This window comes from Epinephelus moara, chromosome 1, assembly GCF_006386435.1.
Source record: "Epinephelus moara isolate mb chromosome 1, YSFRI_EMoa_1.0, whole genome shotgun sequence".
In the NCBI taxonomy this organism is placed as follows: domain Eukaryota; kingdom Metazoa; phylum Chordata; class Actinopteri; order Perciformes; family Serranidae; genus Epinephelus; species Epinephelus moara.
The window spans coordinates 16,652,689-16,675,332 of NC_065506.1; the positions used below are offsets into that span (position 1 = coordinate 16,652,689).

General features: G+C 42.3%; 1 protein-coding gene across 3 annotated transcripts in view; it reads left to right on the plus strand.

Moving 5' to 3' along the window:
- zgc:158464 (uncharacterized protein LOC791139 homolog) overlaps positions 1-22,644 on the plus strand; it is a 106,335-nt gene that overhangs the window by 70,614 nt on the left and 13,077 nt on the right. The window contains exons 3-4 of one of the 3 annotated variants that reach the window (XM_050045853.1): positions 3,984-4,202; positions 17,702-17,848. In XM_050045853.1, the coding sequence (XP_049901810.1) occupies positions 3,984-4,202; positions 17,702-17,848 (366 nt within the window). Of the gene's footprint in view, positions 1-3,983; positions 4,203-5,014; positions 5,114-17,701; positions 17,849-22,644 lie in introns of all 3 variants that reach the window. The other 2 variants (XM_050045863.1, XM_050045869.1) reach the window with 2 other exon arrangements.

A 22,644-nucleotide genomic window follows, 5' to 3' on the forward strand; every position in this document is an offset into this window, starting at 1 on the left:
TCAACAGGAGCTGACAGAGAGAAAGAAAAGAGTGAAGGATTAAAGGAAACAAGGAAAGAAGGGAGGCTGAAAGGAAGAAAGAAGTTATGAAAGACAGTGGGGAAGACGGTCAACAGGGCTCCTATCTGCACACACAAGGCCTCATTCCTGGGAGCAAGCAGGGAGTCTCAATCCACCGCAGCAGTTTATCGAAGGCAGCGTGCCTCCAATTAAAGGGTTCTTCCCACAAGATTTACTCTCCACCCCACCAGTAACACCGTCCTCCCATCCCACTCTCATTTTTACCTCCTCTGGCAGCCTCCTTTTGCCTTTTTCACCCTCTTTCAGAGCTATTTGTACTTCTGCAGGGGAGGTAGGACCTAATCATGCCAGGATCTCGTAATACCAAGTCTTTTAACTGCTAGATCAAAGAGTGCGAGTTTGCCTAATGCGGGATTACGCTGAGATACGGGACCTGGCAGCCTCACCTCACTCCACCCCTCCGCTCCCACCACCACCGGCGGGTAGCTCCATTAGGCTCAACGCATTGCTCATTTTTCCACAAGAGCTCCCTTGGGCTAAGAGGCAATTATGCAGTAGTATGGCATAATATTTCATTCTCTTCACATCGCATTACTCTATGGTGGTGCTGGCCACTAACAGCTTCATGTGGCCCAGGAGGAAGGGTGCAGGCTGCTAACAACTTCATATGAGTAGAGGGAGATTGGAGAGGGGAGGCAGAGGAGGAGGAGGGGAGAGCAAAAGGGAGAAGAGGAGAGTTCTCAAGGGCACGATGCTTCATTAAGAGTCAGGTCTGTTTCACCTTCTTACATGAAGAATAAAAGGGTTTGCATGTATGCATCCTAGTTTAGGTCAGGTGACGTTAGGAAGATTTACAGCATGAATGCAAAAACAAAAACATGAATATGTGCACACTAGATTCATGATTCTAAACCTTACATGCAAAATGTATATGCAGAAAGTCATATCAGGCAACAGTTTGAAATGTTAAAATGGTTTTTAAAAAGCTGTGCTGCTTTACTTTATATTTCTCAGAAATGCGATTTTCACAGCCTCTTTGAAATGTTTGAGATAAGCTTGGCCGCTGTATGAGATTAAATATCTCATACTGCGACCAGGCATCCTTCAAGGCATGTCTGTCTTATTCATGACTTTATATATATACAGAAGAAGGTGTGGACACTTAAAAATCCAACAACAGACAAGATGTGGAAATGCTGCAGGAAGTGTTTACTGGTGCACGCACTGAGGAGCTATACCAAGGTTCAAAACATGTCGGTCCGTTTCTGCATTGTGTGAAAATTGCACATAGTAAAGGCCATTTTGCCCTGATTTGTTTTTACCTAATCACCATGAATCTCCACCCCATTTAGAGACTAGCAGCTCTTTTGGTCCAACAATTTCTTGTCTGGCACTGCGAGTCCTCTGCCGCACTCCATCTTTGGTTGAGTGGCACACGCTGCTGAGAGGTTGTACTTCAAGCTGTTGAGAAGCTATCTTTTTTTTTGTGCTGTAGAGGCACTCTCCTACCTCCACCTCAGGTTTGTAAAGACATGTAAAAAATGTCCATCTTTTGGGATTTGACAGGGTTTAGTATGCTGGTTGGTGGTCAGTCAGCTGGTCTGTTGATCTGTCAGCCCAAACAACACTTTAGTCCAGAATATGACATTTCAACAACAATTGCACAGATTGCCAGGAGGAAGGCCCTTTTTCTAACAGCACCCTCAGGGTAAAACATTTTAGCCCCACCACTGCTGAGGCGCTGAGAATGCCAAAGTCACCAGTATATTGTTTGTTTTTCCAAACACTTTAGTGTTATGTTTGGTTGTAATAAAAATTGTAGCCTGTAGGAATACTACTGGGTTTTTAGATGTAGAGTTTAGTTACTTTGCACACATCATTTAGAAGGAAAAAAACAGATTTTAATAAATACAAAGCATAACGATACTCAGGGGTGAAATCACAAAGAATGGATTGCGGCCACTGATAGAACTATGAACTGTGCATCTCTTAGAACTGCTGTCTTCCCCCATCTGAAGGTTCAACTCACAAATGATACTGCCCTAATGATATTACAGCACAAACACGCCCACAAAGTTTGCCCTTTTTTGGCATCTGATAGCAGTTATCCATGTGACAAATTATAAATGTTGCCTTGGCAGAAAGAAAGAAAAATAATATTTTCAGATTGCAGCTACAGGTCCTGACCAACAAGGTGCAGAGGCATTCCTCAAAACTTCAGGCAAGCAATTTAAACATGACAGAGAAACTGTGTTTAGGATTATATATCCCAGTCTGTCAGTGCTATCAAGATCACTGGAAAGTCTAGGTGTAACAACCCATATAAATGCACTACAATTAGCACCAGCTCTCTGAAGACCCTAATAATTTCACTGTAACTGCATGTGGCTATTAACGCTAATCTTTGTGAATTGGACAGTTTTGCATTGAGGCTCATTTGCACAGAAAGGGGGCAAATTGGTACCAAATATATGCACATTACCTGATTTAAATACGTGCAAATAGCACAGACGCACCAAGACGCTATTTGCTTGGCAGCACAGTTAGGGGTGCATTTCACTCTTTGCAGGTGCTTTGGGAATTACACAGTTTCTTTTTTGTCTTATTTGTGCAGGTTTAGCAGCTGCAAAAGCTTTTGTGAATTCACTTTGTGGTGTATCATAGATCACAAGCCAGAATATTAACAAAGTTAAGAGGAAATCTGTGGGTGTGTGGGGCTGTATGTGAGAATATTAATAGTATTTTAATAATAATACTATAAACATTGCAGGGATAAATGTGCATTCACAGGCTACTGGTTTGAAAGAGACATTAAATATGAGCACAGTGTTCGTAGTTTTTTGGTGGGGGGCGAAGTGGGGGTCATAGAAGGAACAAGTTGAGAAAGGAAATTGATGCCTTCTCTTCACCTCTGTTCTGACAGAGCAGGCATGTGCAGCCCGGGGCAAGGCTGCTCAGAATTGTTGTGTGATTTTGCCAGAGTTTACATGGTGTGCTTTCGCAGGTGCTCAGCCCCCCAGGCCCCCCTCTTTACCACTCTTCTCTATTTCAACACTCTTCTGCTTCCCACTTCTGTCATCAGTTCAGCAACAGCAAACTGTTGCTACATCTAAGAGGCCCCTACTATGCCAATCACACATCCTATCAACATGCAGATTATTTCACCCTGACCATCGCTGGAGGTGGATTTACACTCGAGATAAAAAAGAGTGAGAGATTCCCGGCATACTCAAACGTTACTGAGAGGCCTGTGAACTCAGCACCCATTCTGTTGCCATCTTATGCCATAAATAAGTCTTGCAGTGCCTCGCTTACTGTTGTTAGTGTGCTCAGGATGGCTACAATTTGACTGCAATGCATCAAGCTACTTCAAACGATAGAAATTTGAGGTCCGAGGTCACGTTAACTTTTTCAGTGAGGCAGTGCAACTTCTGCACAACTTCTTTGGACAATGTTTACTCAGCACAAGAACTTTAGCAATTTAGTAGGTTGCCTATTGTCTGATTATTCTACAATGTCCAGAATTTTCTCATCATCAGCCATAACAGCTGACAGGGTTGTTTGGCTTGCAGTTGCTTTCTCATTTTAAAATACAGCAAAGTAAATAAACTCTTTAGCCTGATAGGCAATGCTATTAGTGCCCTTTAGCCTGCAAACTGTCATTGGCTGTGAATTCAGCAATATAACAACAAGGACGCAAGTAGCTGAAACTGTGAATATGAGGCGAATCTTGTCTCCCACTCAAATCTGTTGAAATATCACCACACATTCATCACATGCTATACAAGAAATGTGCAAGGCCTCACAAAATGTGTTGCCTTAGTGTTTTGTAAGTGCATGTGCTGTCATAAATCCTCATTTCTCATATGCTGACGGTGTTCCGCCCCACGGAGCCGTTTTCACCTATAAAGTTTTATTACAGAACCCCAGCATTAACAACCAGTCTTTCTCCTCGTTTGTAGAAATACGATCCGGTGGGCGAGGACCTAAGGAAGGACCGGCGAGGCAGCTGCCCCTGTACGACACGCCGTATGAGCCAGCCGAGAATGGCGGCGACTCAGACCCTGAGCGCTTGCGCTGCCCCAGAGAAAGCCGGCTGCCGCAAGATGATGAGCGACCCCCTGAGGAGTATGACCAGCCCTGGGAGTGGAAGAAAGAGAGGATTTCCAAAGCCTTTGCAGGTACGACAGTAACCACCAACATAATATATGACACAAGTAGCTAAAACATGTCAGTATCATACTTCATAGAATAAAAGGACCTTTGTAGACAAAGTACAAGTGTTCTTGTGACAGACAGAAAACAAGCTTTCCTCATCCAAATGCAAAGGCTTTTAGCTCTTCTTTTACATACTGTTAGTCTTGATGTCAAAAGCTTAAACACTGAATTAGACCATGTAAATGAATCCAGTTAACAAATGACTGCATTTCTTTAAGGGTTGCCTTATTTAAATTTCAAGCTTTTAACACAATGCAATCTGAAACTGTTTATCTTCTCCCTAACTAACCCAGGTGTCTGTTCTTCCAGCTCTAACATATCTGATTTTGGCTTCTGTCAGGTTGTGAGGCTTGTGCTCCTGCTGCTGCTTTGAACCCTGTTAACACTTCTTTTTTTCCTCCTCTGTTAAAGCACCCGCTAAGTTCACTTGCAGGTGTCCAGTCTACTGTTTGCTGTTTTGATCCAACTGTTGCCTGTTTAAGCTAAGATGATACCTATGCTACTCAGAGGGGCATGAATGGTTTTGCAGGTGCATGTAGGTGCAGGTAGTCGCTGTGGTTTGAGAGCTTCAGCACGGCTAACACAGCCATAACATCAAACAGGGCTGTTCCTGGAAAGAATACGGCTTTGGAATCTAGATAATGCACCCCAAATTTAAGACAAAAAAAAATGCCAAGCCTTTTAAGTGATATTTTGAAAGAAAATCAGCAACCCATGACTCTATTTTTCATCGCCCCTTTTCTCTTTATATTTTTTCTTTTTCATCCTTGAACAGCTCTGCTTTGTTATGACTGCATTAGCTACGAGGGTTCTGTAAGTGGCACTGGATCAGGTCCCCACGGAGGAAAGGACTGCACCCCTAAATCCCTCACAGGTACCAATTGAGACGGGGCTGGGGAGTGTCTCTTATCTGTCTGTATATTCATCCTAGCCTTTATACTTTGATGCCTGAACCTCTTGCGTTGCACTGAATCTTGCAGGTTTGGGATTTATTTCTTACTTAAATCTTCAGCACACAGGTTAAAAATATCCTTAAGAGTTTATGTTATACTGTAAGCATGTTTTGCAGGTTATTAGCGAGTGTAAGATTTGGTTAACACTGCAAAAATGATTGTGTGAGACCTAGATTCTCAAAATCAAATCTACCAGTGCTGTATCCTGACAAAAGGTCACCCACTTCAAATGTAAATTGGCTTGCTTTGAAAATGTTCTTGATTAGATGACATTATCAGGATGTTACTAGTGTGATTGCCTGGTGCTGGATGTGGACTAAAAAAGGCACAGCCACTGTAGAGATACTTTTCAAATCAGCCTTTACACGAGTGCAACAAGTGCAGGAACACTTCCTGGTGCTCAGAAGATGATGGGTGCAGCAAGTGAGTGAATCTATCGCTCCTTCCCACTGGATAAAAAACTCACTAACACCCGCTAACAACTGGCTTTTGTACTTTATAGGAAAGCTTACAATCTGTATTACTTCCAGGTCAGAAGTAGTTATTGGCTTCAGCTCCGATCTGCTCTGATCAGCAGAGATGGAATGTATTTTAGTCCCTTTGCTAGAGTGATGCAGTGACTGTAGGGTGACCATATTTTGATTTCCAAAAAAGAGGACACTCGGCCGGCCACGACATAGCCTACTTAAATGATACTCGCAGTTTACTCAAAGATGCCTTATAATTTTAATATATTTAAAATTTATATGTATGGATAGAAAATTCAGTTATATTACAAAATAATATCTCTCAAAGACAGAAATTCAGATAGGCCCCAATAGGGGACACATACACACACTAGAGTGTGGCGATCCGAGCCCGACGGTACCCGACGGGTCGGGCCGGGTTTGGTCAAAAATGTAGCTATAAATTGTATTCGGGCTCGGGTCGGATTCGGTCAGCTTTCAGTGAAAATGTAGTGTAAAAATAAATAAAATCCTATTGTCTGTCCTGTTTATTGCTTGGGCACTGTTATTTACGTGACAACACCTGAACATAACACACACAGACACACATTGGCTGTTTGTTTCTACCTCTCCCCTCGCTGGAAGTCTCGGACCTCCAGCCGCCCGCCTCCGCCTTGATTAAACGCTGAAAATAAAATAAAAGAGGGAGACAGGTTTTTCCTATGTTATCTTATTTTGTTTTATTTCTCCCTCTCCTCTCTCTAGAAGCGTCGGTTAAATAGCCTGTAACCACTGTGTGACACAAACTCAGTGCTTTAGTCATTAAATAATGTCGGGCTCGGTTCGGGTTCGGACAGAAATATGCTGCCCGTGCCGTACTCTAACACACACACACAAACACACGGAAAACCGTACATTATCATCAGTTTATAAAAGACCCCCGGACGCCCCGGACGCCCCGGACAGGACGTGAAAAGTGGACATGTCCGGGCAAAAGAGGACGTTTGGTCAGCCTAAGTGACTGGCCATCACAAAATACCGTCTGTCTCCGAAGCAGCAGTCGAACATCGTTCAAAATTTAGTCGGCACTGAGTTTGAGAGAGGGACTCAATAAGTTGCTTAAGAAATATAAAAAAGTCGTAACCACTGTAACATTTTCCCTGGCGTTTGTAATGCTTTCTACTGTTTACTAACCTGTTCTCCGGCCCACTGAACGTGGCACACCAGGGGAAAAAATTTGCATACTCGTCTGCTCTGGTCTACTGGCAATGGGAAAATAATCTATCACCTATTTTTAAAGTACATGCGCTAATATTGATGGAAAGGGGGCATATGTGGACTCCTCCACCTCTAAAGCTACATTCACACTGCAGGCGAAAAGTGACCCAGATCTTTTTTTATTATGTGTGACTCGATTCTGTTTTTTTCTTAACAGTGTGACTATCTCAAATAACACGGAATCTGATCTTTGCAATTCTGATTTTGGCCATGTTACCAGCCATTACAGCCCATCTCCTTTGCGCTTTCTCAGGGTGATTGGTCATTCACGTCACAATCTCACCACCGCTAGCTCTGACTCTGTATCCACACACACCTCCATACAGATGTAGCAGCCATTACTACACAAAAAGCCAAAATTAAAAATTTCTGCTGTACATCAGCCTATAAATAAAACTGTAAACACTAACTCCATGTTTACTTACATACAACAGCATGCTGTGTGTGGCATCTTTGCTAGTGTTCTTTTGTGCATGCGGGTCAGTTCAGGACTGTGACCAGTTCACCCTGGAATCTGATATTGGCCACATTTAAAAAAAATAATGTGATCAGCCAAACCAAAAAATCCGATCTGAGCAGTAAATCTTATTTGACTACACTCACACTGCACCAAGGCTTGCAGTGTGAGTGTAGCCTGAGGGTGCTGTGGAAAGATAATAATCAACACTGCAGTTAGAAAAACCGTGGAAATACTGTATTTACCTAAGTGGGAATGTTCTGCACACAAACCTTACTCAGTCAGCTCTAGGTATTCTACGTGATGACAAAATCATCAATGAATGAACCCTTTCTTTTTTAATTACAGCTGAATGAAAGAATCCATTAAAAATATGCGGGGCCCGAAGGCTCTTTGTGGAATACAGTTGGGAAAATAAGTTGCCAAGTTTGTGATTAGTTTTTTTTTTTACACTTGGAAGAGTAATTGAGCTTTACCGAAGTGTAAATGTAATCTCACTGAGCAAGACCCAATATGAAAATAATGAAAATTCTCTTCATAAAAATTTGATCATATTGTGTTTTCTTTGACATATTTTTTTTTTCTTTCATGTTTTCCTCACTGTATTAATCTTTTTTTTCTCCATCTGTTTGCTTTTGGAACACTGCATTGAATTTATGGCATTTCAATGAAGCAAAATTGATTAGAAGTAGAGAGGATGAGAGCGAGATGAATGCCCAGTGGTGTTTAGATGTTGGTGGGTGCTTGAAGATGCATGGGACTCAGTGAGAGATCTGGTAAAAGGAACAAACATTCTAAATCACAATTCATATACAGTCGTGGTCAAACGCTTACATGCATTTGTGGGACAGGTATGTCAAGACAGTTTTGGGAGGTTAATGAGTTCTTGTTATGTATATTCTATTGTACGTCTGAGGTTTAAAGGGATACATTGCTGATTTCCAACCAGCTTTGTACCATAACAATGTGGGTGGTATGTGTATATGAACTGTGGTAAAACTCCCTCTATCTTACCAGCACCATCTCCCAGCTCAATTTTTGCTGGCCTAAAGGCTGTAGCTTGAGCCACAGATTGTACTTTACATTTTATTGTCCCCTCAACATAGACACAAAAAGTATAGAGGCGGATCAAGCGAGAGCCCCCACCCCCACCCCCCAAACTCAGATAAAACTGTAAAACTAGGCTGTGCTGATCAAATACAAACCAAGTCTGCTTCTGTGTTGCCTATTCCTCAGCTAGAAACATTTTTAAGTTTACTGTATAACTGTAATTTTAGATCATGTGTTACCAGCCAGCAGCTATATTGTTTCCTGTATCAAAATGGCCAGCTCAGATTACATCACCCACCAGCCAGAGCATTTATTGGTCAGATGTGATGCAGTGCATTCTGGTAGTTGTAGGTTTACTACCTCTTGAGCAAAAGCAAATACCACAGCCTTTTTCCTTTGTTTTCTCTGGTCATGTAGCACCAATTTCAATAGTATTTGTGTCTTCCTACTGCAAACACAGATTAGATTTAAATGTAATGACAGAATCTCTTCTCTGATAACATTGTGCAAATTTTGGTACATTTTTACTCAATTCGAGCTGGCCTATGTTTGTAAATGTTAACGTTATAATGATACCTCTCTTTGAGGGTCATTTTTGTGTTTAACATTACGTACTAGCTAACTGACAGGTTAGCCACAGTGACAGCAGCAGTCATGTAGCAGAAAGAGACAGATGCTGAACAAAGCTTCTCTTAAGTATGTAACATGTTTAAGTATGTGTAAAGTCTCTAATGTGGTATTACATGGTAGCAAGCTCGGCAATCTTATTTGTGGAAGAAGAAAAAGAGGCTTGAGGGAGTATTTAGTGCAAACCTGCAGGTGATGAAAAAAGGTGATGTGATTTTTGGCTTTAAAACTCAGTAATATGATAGATTACATGTTTAGAAGAGGCTTAGACTCTACCTATACACATACACATCATATGTCTGTCTATTCTTTTGGCATCTTTCTATGTTTTCCCAAATTTTTTTTCACTTAATTTCTATTTCCTGTTTACTTCTGTGTATTCTAGGCACTGAGGTCTTCATAGGAGTCACGCTGTTTTGCCTCTGCCAGTGATTAGTTAAATAAGGGATGCTGCATCCTTAATCACTTTCCTCCTCTCGCTCATTATTTTTCTGTCAAGCAGCACTCAGAAGAGTTTGTGTATGGCGCTATTTACTAACACATCCCTCTTTCAACTCCCCCTTTTACAGACAGTGTCCTTCTTTTGATGATGATTAATTTAATTTCCATTGGATGTCAAAGTGTTGGCTGGGAATTGGCAAGATGAGTCTTTAAGTTGTCTTTCAAAGACGAAAGCTGCAGTCCAAAAAAGTTCTTTGATTTATTGTGCGTCTTTATTCTGTGTTATGTTTTATTCAGGCAGAAATAATTCCCCACTATTTGGAAGACAGAAGAAGGAAGAATGATGAGAAAGACGTCTCTGGGACAAGCCTTGTCAACACAGGCTTGTTTTCCCTTGCAGGTGTCAGTGTAGACCGGCCTTGGATGCAGACTTCAAGAGGCTTAGAGAAAGTTTCCCACCTTTCAAGCCTTAAGCATATGTGCCTGCACCCAAGGCTCTGATCTTTGCAACCAGCTTACCTCCAGTGTCAAGAAATTATACACTGCTTCAGTATTTAAGTCCACTTCTGAGCCAGTTCTTCAGGACTGTCGACAATCCCACTTTACAAGTCATCCCTGTCTCATCCCACTTAACACTATTTTAAGAGTCAGCTTTGAGTCCGCTATTAGATTTTTGCCACATTACCCTGGTCTTGTCCTGGAGTTTCCCACCTTACAAATCTATATCAGGGGTGTCAAACATATGGCTGCAGACAATATATTTGACACCAGCCATGGGGTCCAATTCGGCCCACTGGGTGACTTTGCATACCAAATAATTATGCTCTTGTAAAGGCTTAGAGGTGCCAGTTTTTGTCAGGAATAAGTTTAACACTGAGAAGCCTAGTAAATGTAGAATCTGCTTTAGAGGATTGTCTACCCTGACCAGAATACAGTTCTTTGAAATAGCAATAGATACTTATTGTGGTCAGATTTAAAGATATGACCATCGTGCAAAGTATTGTCAATCAGCAGCTTCAGTGCAAAATAATTTGTATCCAACTTGTATCTTAAAACCGCATTGGTGGCACCCTCTTATAAAGGCACTGCCAGATCATTTGATTCCTCAATAACCTCCACTTTAGTTTGATGTTGTGATGCCAGCATTACTACGCAAGAGTGGAAAAGTATGACAAAATGTACATGTATTGACAGTGAGTAGTAGACTGACTGAATGTGGAAAAACTCTGACATATTGTTGGCATTGCACTTAGTTTTCATCTCAGGCTGTTCATCATCTGTTTTAGATAGATGTTTTCAGAATGTACTTCTTCACACTAAAAGAAAGGGTAAAATCTGTTGGTGATGTTATCTATAGGTTATTATGCAATGGTTTAACTGCTCCATCCCATTTAAGATCATATTGGGTTGTACGTGGGCAATGAACTAAAATGAGTTTGACACCCCTGATTTGTGTGAACCGTTGGGTACAAACTGGCAAGCTGAGCAGCTGTTTCACAGCTGTGATGTTGATGAATTTTGATCCAATCAATTTTCTACTGCCATAAAAGTTAAAAATCTACGGTATCACATAGCTCATAGTGGCAGTATGGAATAGTCTTGCATAACTACTCAAAGCAGGGTTACTTGGGGTTCATGAAATCGTAGACCGGAGTCATGAGGTCATGGGCTTACTGTAAGTTAGAGCCTGAGACATCTGAACATGTTTGCTCAAGTAGTGGAATCCAAGTTGGGATTGGATTTCTAGGTTGATTAAGAGTTTTACTTCCTTTAGTTGAACCTGTAATTAGATTTTTTTTTGTTCTCTTAAATCAGAGGTACATAACCTGAACTTTTTCATCCTTCCTCTCGGAAAAGTTGTCACTATAGATTATGGAAAAAAGCTTGATATGAGGGAAGTATAGGGTATGCAACATATTAAAAACAAATCAATACAAGTCCTGATTGTAGAAATATATTAACAGCTAATTGTATTTAGGAGAAAATTCCACATTTCTCTAACCTGGGTCTAATTTTCAAATGATCAAAGAAGATAGACATATGACACAAACCACCTATCGTTCTGATGGATGACGACATATTGTCATAATGTTTTACAACATTTTATGGACCGTTTATTTCACTTCATTGAGATTTGATTACAGCCTGTGTGATTGTCTGAGTACTATTGTTTGCCCAAGCTCCATCATGGTGATATTCTCATGTCCCCAGATGTCCGCAATTTTCAGGTCACTATTCCAGGCGTGATTCATGCACTTCTGTGGGCCGATGTCTGTTTCAAAGCCAACTTAACTATAGCTCCATGTGCTGCTCTGGAGAGCAATTTTACTCGGTTATGTTTCTATAGTTGCTGAAGCACTTTATGGCTGTGTAATATCAATGACTAATGATACTGCTCACCGTTTGCATTATAGAGGCGCTCTTCTGCGCTCATCAAAACCTTCATAGTTTATATTCCAACAATTATGTGGGAAATGAAAGTGTCTACAAACAAAGTATTAGCCGATAATGAAAAAAGATGCACAGCCTTAGTAAAACGTGGAGTGGGTGTAAAAATGAAAAAGGAGGGGGGATTAAATAAGTACCAAGTGCTGCCTACACCCTCCCACCATAATGCTATCTGCATAAAAGACTATTTGTCTTCATTAATAACAGGGGAAGGAGAGCAGACTAATGCTCCCTGCTGCAGCCCTTTTTCCTCAGCTGTCCCTATCGCTGCCTGCATGCTCGCTTGCGTCTTCACAACACTTGGTCTGCCGTTATTATTCACTGTTGGGCTATCTCCTGACAGGTATGCAATGGAATGTAAATTCCCTGCCTTGTTAGGGTGTTGGGGGGCTGTGTACTTGCGGTTTGGTTAATCACTCATCCTTGCTGTTCCCCCCACACACTCTCCAAACTGAACCCACACTCGCCACTGCCTCTTTCCTACCTTCCTCCTGGCTGCTGAGTAGGTGATGGATGAGCGTGGAGGTGAAGAGTGAGGAAGACACATTAGAATTTGACCATATGACGAAGCCTGCATGTGAGGGCAAAAGAAAGCGTGCTCGCATGTCTGTCAGTGTTAAGCTCATGTGCTTTGACTCTGCATATGGCACGCTCACTCACACGCCCAGACATGGACACGCCGCCATCGGAAATCTGAGCCTCATCACAGCAGGAATGCGATCCAGAGCCGTTGTCACTTAATCTCCTTGCCCTCTGTTACCTGCTACTAACTCCTTTCACTTGGCTCCCAGCCAGCGGGGTACCATGCATTAAACACAGGAGATAAGAGAAGGTGCTGTCGCTTGCTCCCTCAGGTCTTGGGGAGCTTTATGGTTTTTTAATGAATCTTCATGGGCTTAACGACCCAGAAACCTGAGGCTCAAGTCTAATGTCCTAAAATAAATAATTGATTCAGTTACAGTCCCGTGCTGGTTATTTGCACCTGGGTAAAAGCCAGCTGTTTTGTGGGTGCCATGGTTGTGTTTCTCTCTGCTTGGCTGATCCGGTTTCCCTCACGCTGTCTGTCAATTCTCAGCTCTGTCTCGTCTTCCCTGGCCTCTGCTGCAACACCCTGCTGATAACCTTCCTGACAGCCCTTTTTCATGAGCCTCAAATGTGTCTTGCCCTCTTTTCACTGAGCGCTGCCACAGGTCTTATCTCCACTCACACACATTGGCCACACACAACAGCACTGTAAACCTCCCTCACAAAGTATAGAAGCAGCGCTCCTTCCAGCAAGCTTCCCTGAAAGCTGCTGGCCGGCCATCACTAACGCATCTCTTCCTTCTGTCTCCTGGAGAGCACAGGAAAATGCCCTGCCACTTTCATTTTTAATGCAAACACACCGTCTTTCAGAACTGCTTTGAGAGAGAGCCAGGCCGTATAATGTGACGGATACAGTATGCCAAGAATTATGAGGTGGCATTTCACTTCCTCCGGAGCATTACACAGTTGTTATCTGTAATGATTTGGGTGCCGATGGAACAAACACGTCTTCAGAAGTGTCTGGTTTTTGTTTTCCAGGCTCTTCTGCTCATAATGTGCAGCATAAACATCGCAATCTTCCAGCTTGTTTTGAATATGCATGCAATTAGCCAACCAAATTAAGCAGAACTAAATTAAATGGCGTTGGTGGAAACAAGCATAGCTGGTGATTTATGGTGCTGCACTGTTTACAGTGATGAAGTGCCATGGGCTAATGAAAAGCCTGGGTAAACAAATACCTGGCTTTAAAAATAGATCTGCTCCTAGAAGAACAAAGGGAGGGTAAACACAGAAAAAAGGGACCCTTGTCCATTGTTCAAGTGGTCTCTGGTTCTTTTGATGAAGTGTAGTCAGCGTCAGGCTGTGAAACAAATAATAAATCAGCTGCAGTGTTTACAGCACTCTACAGCACAGCCTACTGATGCCCAACCCCGAAATGGTGCTCAGCCTGGTGTCCAGTCCAGACATCCTGCCAACATCACACATTTCCAAAGCAAGCAGGATATAAGACGGGCATGCATGTTGTTTCAAAATGTTTTTATTCAAAGTCCTACCATGGCTACTGTTGTGTAATTAACTTGAATGACATGTTCTTTGTCGATCTAGAATATTTCAGAGGCTCTATTCCCATGTCAACAGTAGGCCTTGTGTACTAATATTGATCAAGGATTATGCAAATGAGAGGTGGCATATTGATCCAAATGTAGTCAGATTAGATGACAGAGATGTAGCAACCTTTGGATGTGTATGTTCCCTCAGACACAGCGACTTTCTGTGTTGAGCCACACAGGCTTTGTTTTAAGTGCTTTACAATTAGCAGAACTACCAACTTTGACCGTTTGTGTATTAATTACTCTTCCCAAACGTGTGCATTTACAATTTAAAACATGTCAGTAAGAACACTCATGTGGAGCTCATATGCAAGCCTGTGCTCAAGCATGCTCAGGGTGCACTACTCACGGGTGGAAGTATTTTATATTGTAATGTTTCAGCAAAAATGCATGTGTTTGGGAAGTACTGAGCAATACTGGATAAATTAGGCTTGGCTAGGAGTTGTGTGAGAGTTTGCAAACAGATGTTTTGATATAGTTTTGCTGTTGTTAATCATGGCCCCCATTGACTTCAGTTCATCAAGAATGTCAGCTTTTTTTGGATTCTCCATTAATTGTGGAGGCGTGTAAGAAAAACTGTTTTCTTCAAGAATTTAATGTAACATGCTGTGAGTAATTAATACAAATGATCATTTTTTTGGTGAAGTATTCTTTAAATAATAACCAACAAACAAAAAGACAGTCACATTTCTACCAAATATTCCCCTCCAGTCTCTAAAACACTTGTTCACACATGTACCACTTACAGATAATCAGTGCAAATCTGCATCAGCCAATACAGCTGTAAACAGGTTTATGTGGTGAGCCTTCAGGCTTGATGTGTAAATCACCAGTGTGCTGGTGCTGCTGTTGTCACTTCAGTCCTGAATTTGAATTTGTCAGTGAAGAATGCTACAAGGTGAAAAGATGCTCTCATCCATGCAGCAACCTGGCATCTAGAGTCAGTGATTACTCAAGGCCTTGGGGCTGGCAGTATTTTTAAATGCGTTACAAGCTGAGGGAGATTCCAGTCATCCAGAGTGTACAAAAAAACAAAACAAAACACCTGGCTATTGAATCAGCCTGCCTTAATTTTCACAGTGCTAAATGCTATTATTCAGCCGTGCAACCAAGCGAATCCGAGCCACACTTGCCCAAATCGTCTCCTCGTCCTCGCACTGAGGCTGCAGAGTGGAGGCAGCCTTCTGCTCCCCAAACAATTACACGCTAATCTGCAATGTGAAATGAGTATTAGGCTTTTAATCTCACAGGAAGAGAGTCCCCTACTTCACCCCAAAGTAGTGGAAGTTATATTATCTCCCAGAGTTTCTGACCTTCTGTCTCTATTCCCCACCCTCCAGCCCCACCGGTCCACCACCCCAGCATCTCTCCCATCGGGTTAGACGGTGAGTGGCTCCTCCTTCCAGCCACCTTTCTCTAGATTAGCCCCCTGACACCGTGGGCCCAGCTATTTAATTGCTTGTCGGATTGAATATTCTCCAGTTTCCCCCTTCATCTAGCCCGCAGATATTGCTTCTCATTAGCATGTCCTGTACCACAGCCACCGCAATTCCTTGCACTGTGAAAGACAGACAAGTCCATACCATTATGCTCATCCTCCCACTGAAAAGCAGCCTGTGCACCAGCCACTGCAACACAGTGACACATTAATGGTTATGAATAAGCTGCATTCTTTTCCTCTTAGCTGAAGTAGCACTCAGTGAACTCTCTTTAAATGAGGGGTGTTACTCTGATTCAGAATGTGCCTCTAACTAATTGCTGTCATTCAAGTAATACTCTGTGTAAATACTGATTATTAGCAATCTTGAGCCTTCAATTAAAAGTTAAAATTTTCTGCTGAGGGTAATTATTGTGGCGTAAGTGTTACTATAATGTAATGTAATGGAAAAATGTGTTTTGGGCCTTTACTTCGTCTAAAGTTTGGAGTTTAGTTTGGGTCAAGTTTTCTTGGTATTTTATTGAGTTCGAATCTTTTAGGGCATTTATTACTTTTGTTATTTGATATAGCAGCTGAAGAATGACAGGAAAGGGGGGGAGGGGAAAGAGGGGATGACACGCAGCAAAGGGCCACCAGTCAGAATCGAATCTGGGCCGCTGCCAAGGACTCAGCCAACATGGGGGGCACGCTCTATCGCCCTGTATCTTTTCCTATTTTGTTCTTGTATTTATATGTAGTTTTGTGTCTGTTGGCTTTTGCTTGTCAATGGGAGTTACTTTTTGGGCTCCTTCAAGGATCAACACCTGCATTATTTGTTATTTCTGCACCTTTAGGGAGCTTATGAGAGCTGTGACCGATGTGAAGGGCATTGTCTACCATAAGTAGCAACTGGACTGATGAAATTACACTAATTTTAGTTCCTTGTACTTACTTTCATCTACTGCAGTAACATCTCCAGCACCATGGACAGTGACATCAAAATGTTCTTAATAGCACTGTGAGTTGCCTCAGTGGAAGATCTGTGTTTGAAGATTTATGTAAAAAAAAAAAAAAAAGAGTCATAGAATTATACATAACACTCTTAACAACACACACTGACTCTCCAAAGTTGCTGGACTGCATTTCTCTAACTCTAGCTTTCTTTTAGATGAACAAAAAAACCTCCCCCTCTCCATCCCATTTACAACATATCCTCAGCTATTTAACAAGTGGCCCTCGCTCAGTGACAGATATGTTTTTGCAGGGGTGCTCGATTTACCTTGGTAATACCCTGGCTGGACATGAGGCATACATTATTTAAGGGGCAAAGCCCGGGGAGTGTCCGCTGTGAGGATGGATCGCTCCGAGGCACATTCCACTGAGGGATATTGTCTGCATCGTTGTTTATCTTAATATAGATGCCTAAGGAGATTTTTTTTTCCAAACTCTGCACTAAAAGTAACAGCAGAGTGTATGCTGATGGTCTGATCTAAGTATCTGTAGCCGCGCTCCAGGCAGTTTTATGGTCTCCATTTTCAAGGCGCAGCATTGTACTATATGGGCGTTCTTCTTTAGTAAAGTATTATCGCCATTGTATTGCCATGTATCTCTAGTGAGGCTTAAGTTAGTGAGTCAAATTTCCAATCTGAATTTTTGAGTGAAAGCTAACGCAGCAAGGAAGAGAGGCCAAAGGGCTCAACTTTTTAGGTAGGGTTGGGGTTTAATAGCATTTTTAAAGAACCTGAATTTGCTATGTAATTAGGTTACTGAGTTCCTCCAAATCCCTATTGAAGTTCAACTTAAAACATTTTTAGTTAACCTTTGACCATGAACCATAGTTCTTCAGAAATCCAGGTATTGTAATCAACCTGGAATGAAATCCAATATGGCACCTGCTATCAGAACCCAACCCTACTTACTGTAAAACTAACTTCACTTCTTTTCAGTCCTGTTGCATTCCTTTCCTTTTCTAGTCCACAGTTACTGCTGATTCTTGGATCACAATATAAACCAGCTCCTCACCTCAATGCTGGCATCTTCTTTCCTAATCTATTTCCACTTACCCCTTCTTCCTTTTCTCCTTTTCCTCTCTGTTTCCTGTCATTGCTTCCCCTTTCCTCACTCCCTTTGTCGTTGTCGTTTTTATGCCTCTCGTCGCTGTCCTCTCCTGCCCTTCATCTCTCCTCTGGTGACTCGGGCGACACTTGCAGTAGAGATTAAAGTGATCAAGGACCTACCGTGGCCCCCTCCTGTCGGGCAGCTCAACACCAGCCCTCCCCTGGTGGAGGAGCTGGAGTCTCCCTCCCAGACAGCTCAGCCCTCGCCGGGACAGACGAGCTGTGACCAGCACCACCATGGTGGGTGTTGGTGTTCACATTGTCCGGCGTCTTTCCCCATCAACCCCAACCCCCTTTCCATCAGCCGCTTCATCCATCCATCCATCCATCCATCCATCCATCCATCCATCCACTCCCCTTAATGTGGTCTGTCTGTCTATCTCACTTTATAAAAGAAAAGTTGAGTGGTGAAGTGTGTATGCGCTCACTAAATCAGTAGCATTTTTTGCCCTGAAATTTTAGAAAGGAATTTAAAAAAATACCTAACCAGGCATTTTGTACATAACTGATGGCAAAAGACATATTTATCTTGCAAAGAATATTGCCAGTAATCTTTTTTGGATCGTCTTTACATCTTAGTAGTGGTTAAGAAGGGCAAATTATGATTTAGTGAAAGTGTCCGCTTACACTTCATCAGTCAGTGATGACTTACTAAGAGAGCTCACATCTTTTAGAAGCCCTGTACAATATGACTTTAGGTAGTGTAGCTCAGTAATGACTGCACTTTTCCATCTGGATTACATGTGGCAGAAAATCACTAATTCTTGTGCAGGTTTTTAGGGCTGAAGGCTCATTAGTTTTAATTGTGCTAAACTGCCTTCTGCATGCGTAATTGCCATTCGCTGTGACCCCCATTTCCTCTTGTCAACATACTCATAACCGTCCCAGATGTCCCTCTGGCCGGCTGTTCTCCACAGTCCTACATGAATTGAAAAATCAAACTAATTTGAGGCAATTTCACTTCTTGACTTGAGTCTTTTCACCTCAGGTTTCACCATATTTACCATCTTATCAAACACAATGGACAAGTAATCACATATATTCAACCCATGGAGCCATTAGTTGATTTTCAAAGCCCTTCCACAGACTCACACTCTTGACTGCTGTAATTACCCAGGGAAAAGAGGGACGTGTAGCAGAACTAATGCCAGGAATGGGATTTCCCCTGGCAGAGTGGAAGACTTAGAGTGAGACCATGTAAGAGGACACCACTGTGTGCTATAGGCGAGGACAGGGCAAAGAGTTGATTTATATCCATAAATCCATGGGAAAGGTTCTGGTTCCCTCTGTGAAGTCACTGGGTTTAAGATTGGCGTCCAGCTGTAAAGTGATCCTCTCTCTGTCTGAGCCAGTATGGCCCCACTCTGCATCTTTGGGGTCAAAGGCCACTATGGTAGACAGAAGGGGGGTGATGACCTCCCTGACCCCTGTGAATACAGTTACAATGCACTCTCTTGACCTCGACGTACAGGCAGACCCTCAGTCACACAACAAGACATTAGTCATCCCTTATACACAGGACTGCTTACGTACTCCAGATTGGCTCAGCCGGGGTAAGGAGCTAAAAGTCTGTGTGTGTATGTGAAGGCTATTGTGGCTCACTCTAATATAGACCAAGAATAAACAATATCCATTACAGTTCAGGGAAATCTGCCAACCTCATTATCAAAATTTAAATGCGGCTTGACAGGGCAGATATTACATCTACATATAAATGGAGGGCGCCTTTCTCCGAGTATAATGAAGAGCTTTTCGCTTTTGTTTTTTGACATGAATTAATTATCCACACTTTGAAGCATTTCTTTTACCTTCTCCTTCCTCTAATCTAAGAAGACTAAAAAAAAACAGTGTAATTAAAAGATATCCAGATTTAATTTTAAATAGATCCACCAGCTGACACTTTGGAGGGTCATTCCTTTGTCTTGGAAAACCTAATTAGAGTTTCATTTTGGGATTTCTGTAAAAGAAGAAAGCATATTCCTAGATGGTGGAATCATCAGAGATTAATTCCCTGGACTGAGCAGCAGCAGTGAGACTCTAGAAATATATATTATTAAAAGCTGTCCAACAAATCATTATTTGAGTTCCTGATGCACATAATTAATATCAACATAAAAGTGAGTGATTTTTTTAAGCTGCCAGTTCCTTGGGTATCATATCGTGTTGAGCACTATTTTTAGTGCGCGTTGCATTCTAATGAGATGCAGAACTGTTAATCATTTCACACGTCCTGGCTGGAAAACTTAATTTTCACCTCACAATACGGCAGTCGATGGCACACTTCACCCCTCAGACTAGTCATGCTTTCTGATAGGAATACCATTAGTAAATGAGAATTAATTAGCCAGCTTAATTAGAGGAATTTGCTCGGGAATGTGTGCAGAGGGAAGCGGAGTAGTCAGGCTGTTCAGAAGCCTCGTGCACTTTATTGTAACTACATTTTTGGTGTTTTTCTTATTTTATGTGTTTAATATCATGGCCCTTACACCCTTGAAAAGTTTGCCATTCCACTTTTTAGTGTTTATTTATATAAGAGGGTTTTTTTCTAGTGCCTGATAGCCACCATAAGTTTCTCTCTCCATGTTCTTATGGCATTAGTTTGTCTTGTATTGTGCTGTGCTGAATTACACTGCAGCACTTTATGTTGTGGATTGCTCATAGTGTAATCATGGAAATGTCATTTTGACCTCTGTGTTTATCTGTGTCCTCACCAGTCAGCTCCCTCTCTGACACACTCTCCCTCCTCGTCCTCCCCTGTGTTTTACAGAGCTCTCTGAAGGAAGCTATGTGTTTGAAGGGGGCAGGTCTTTCAGCCATCAGTCACCCTCTGACTGACAGTTCAATCTGATACACAGATTCCATTTGCTGTGCTTTACAAGCAACAATACTGATAACACACAGATGCCCCAGCGCATTTACGTACATGTCTGTGTGCGTGCACATGAAGGCGCACGCGCATGTGTGTGTTCCCTTTCTCGTCTCTCTTAAGCTGCCTCTCAGGGGTTTTGTTCTGCTCTGGGCCAATCCTCTCGTCAATCTCCTGTCCGCCATGTCTCAGACCGCGTGCTCTCAGAGAATGAAAAGGGGAATGAGTTTGGCTCACTCCCATTGATATTCGGCATTAAAACATAATTCCGAAACTATAGTGTTAGTGAGATGGCTGGCAATCAAAGCAGACACGGGTTCATTCACTGCTGAGCAAATAAAAATGATAGCTTTTGTTTACGTTCAGAGGCTCTCCCTTCAGGGTAATACTCTCCTTGTGGAGCGATGCGCTCTGCCTGTGGAAAAGAACTCGGCTCTGACAGGGAAGGTTGATGGGGTGAGCTCCTCCGAGAATAGCCACTCAACCCTTTCTAGGAGGTGGAGGGAGAAAGGGTTTAATCAAGGTCAAATGAAGCACTGATTGTGTTGAATCTGGGGAAGAGGAGGAATTAGTGGGGGTGCTGCACGAATGGAGAAAATGTGAAGAGCTGAGGTCAGGCGGATGGCTGAGTGGGCTGTAGATACACCGAGAGATGGACTGTGTGGGAAAACCGAGATAGCAACATTCATCCTTATGCCACACCAGCAAATACCTTTTCCAGCCTTGTAAGTTAAAATCACTGGTGGACTTACAAAAAAGCATTATTTCAAAGTACTTTTTTTTATCCAATTTGTATATGGACTCTTAATGTACATAGGTAAAGTTTCACAATGTTGTTGCAGGATGAGACACAATGAGCGACTGATAGTCCTGCATTAGGACCATCAGAAACAGTAGAGATAACAGATCAAAGCTCTTATTGCTCTGTCTCTCCTTTTGCTATTAGACGAGCAGGCATTCCTCCACAGTCCATTTCCTGCTATCTATTTCTGTCCCTGATAAACAAAAACACAGAGGAAAAACAGAGGGAGACATGGGGGGACAGGACTGGAGTGCGTGACATGGAGAGATCAAAAGAAAAGGTGAGGAGGGAGAAAAAGAGGAAGGGTCAGACATATGCAAAGAGGAAGAGAGAAATTGAAAGCGAAAGAGGGAGAGAGAGCAATTGGCTGCGTCTTCATGTTGTGATCTGTCAGCGTTGACAGGGATGAGCGGAGCAAACATGCATCTCCCTTGTCCCCTTGGTCAGTTTCCATGGAAACACTATTTCTCACCCTTACACATACACTGAATGTGCTCGCACTGTATTCCCAGCAGTCGGCATGTGGTTCAAATGGACTGTATGAAAAAGTAGAGAACTAATGATGTCTTCCATGTGGACTTACATGCAACACGGGAGGATCATTTGACTGCCTGTCATCCAGGCATCAGAGCCTGAGGAAGTGCAGCTACGGCTCATAGTCTTCCATGGGTCTGAGGTTAGAGCCACAGTTTACCCAGCTGTCATGCTACAGTACAATTTGGCTGTCATTTTAAGACTTGGCCGTAGCCCTATAACGAACAGAGGGGCAGAGGCCAAGATAACAAGGGGAGGCGGAGTCATTTGGAATAATCATTTCCATGAGTTTATGTTTAGGGAAATGCATCAGTGAGCTCAAGGCCAGCGAGTTTAACCTGGAGTTGAGTGGAGATGAAGGGGAGCCCCTGGTGGTCGGAGCTGAAACAGCAGGACTCTGTCTCAACATCCTTACCTGCTGCTGGATCATGTTTCATCACAGGCAGTGGTGGAAGAAGCAGATTTGCTTTAGTAAATGTAGGATCAGCAAAATGTACTTAAATCATCAGAAGTAAAAGTACTTGAATTTTTTGGACATGTGGCAACAGCCCTCAGCTAAACAACACTTTTTTGTAAGGGGTCAGAAGCCAAAAAAGTCTCAGTAAAAGTTGGTAGTTTTATTGGTCCAGTCAAAACAACATATTTTGATTCTATTTACATTCAATTCTATTAATCTTTTTCAGTGGGTGTTACTTTTTACTCAGTTACTTTTTTGCAGTGGAGATAATATGTCAATGATAACAGAAAATATATGTTTTCTTACATTTACAGTTTGTACAGAAGGTCCTATGTTTTCCTGATACAGCCTTAATGGGGGCCACAGGCTCAGCTTGG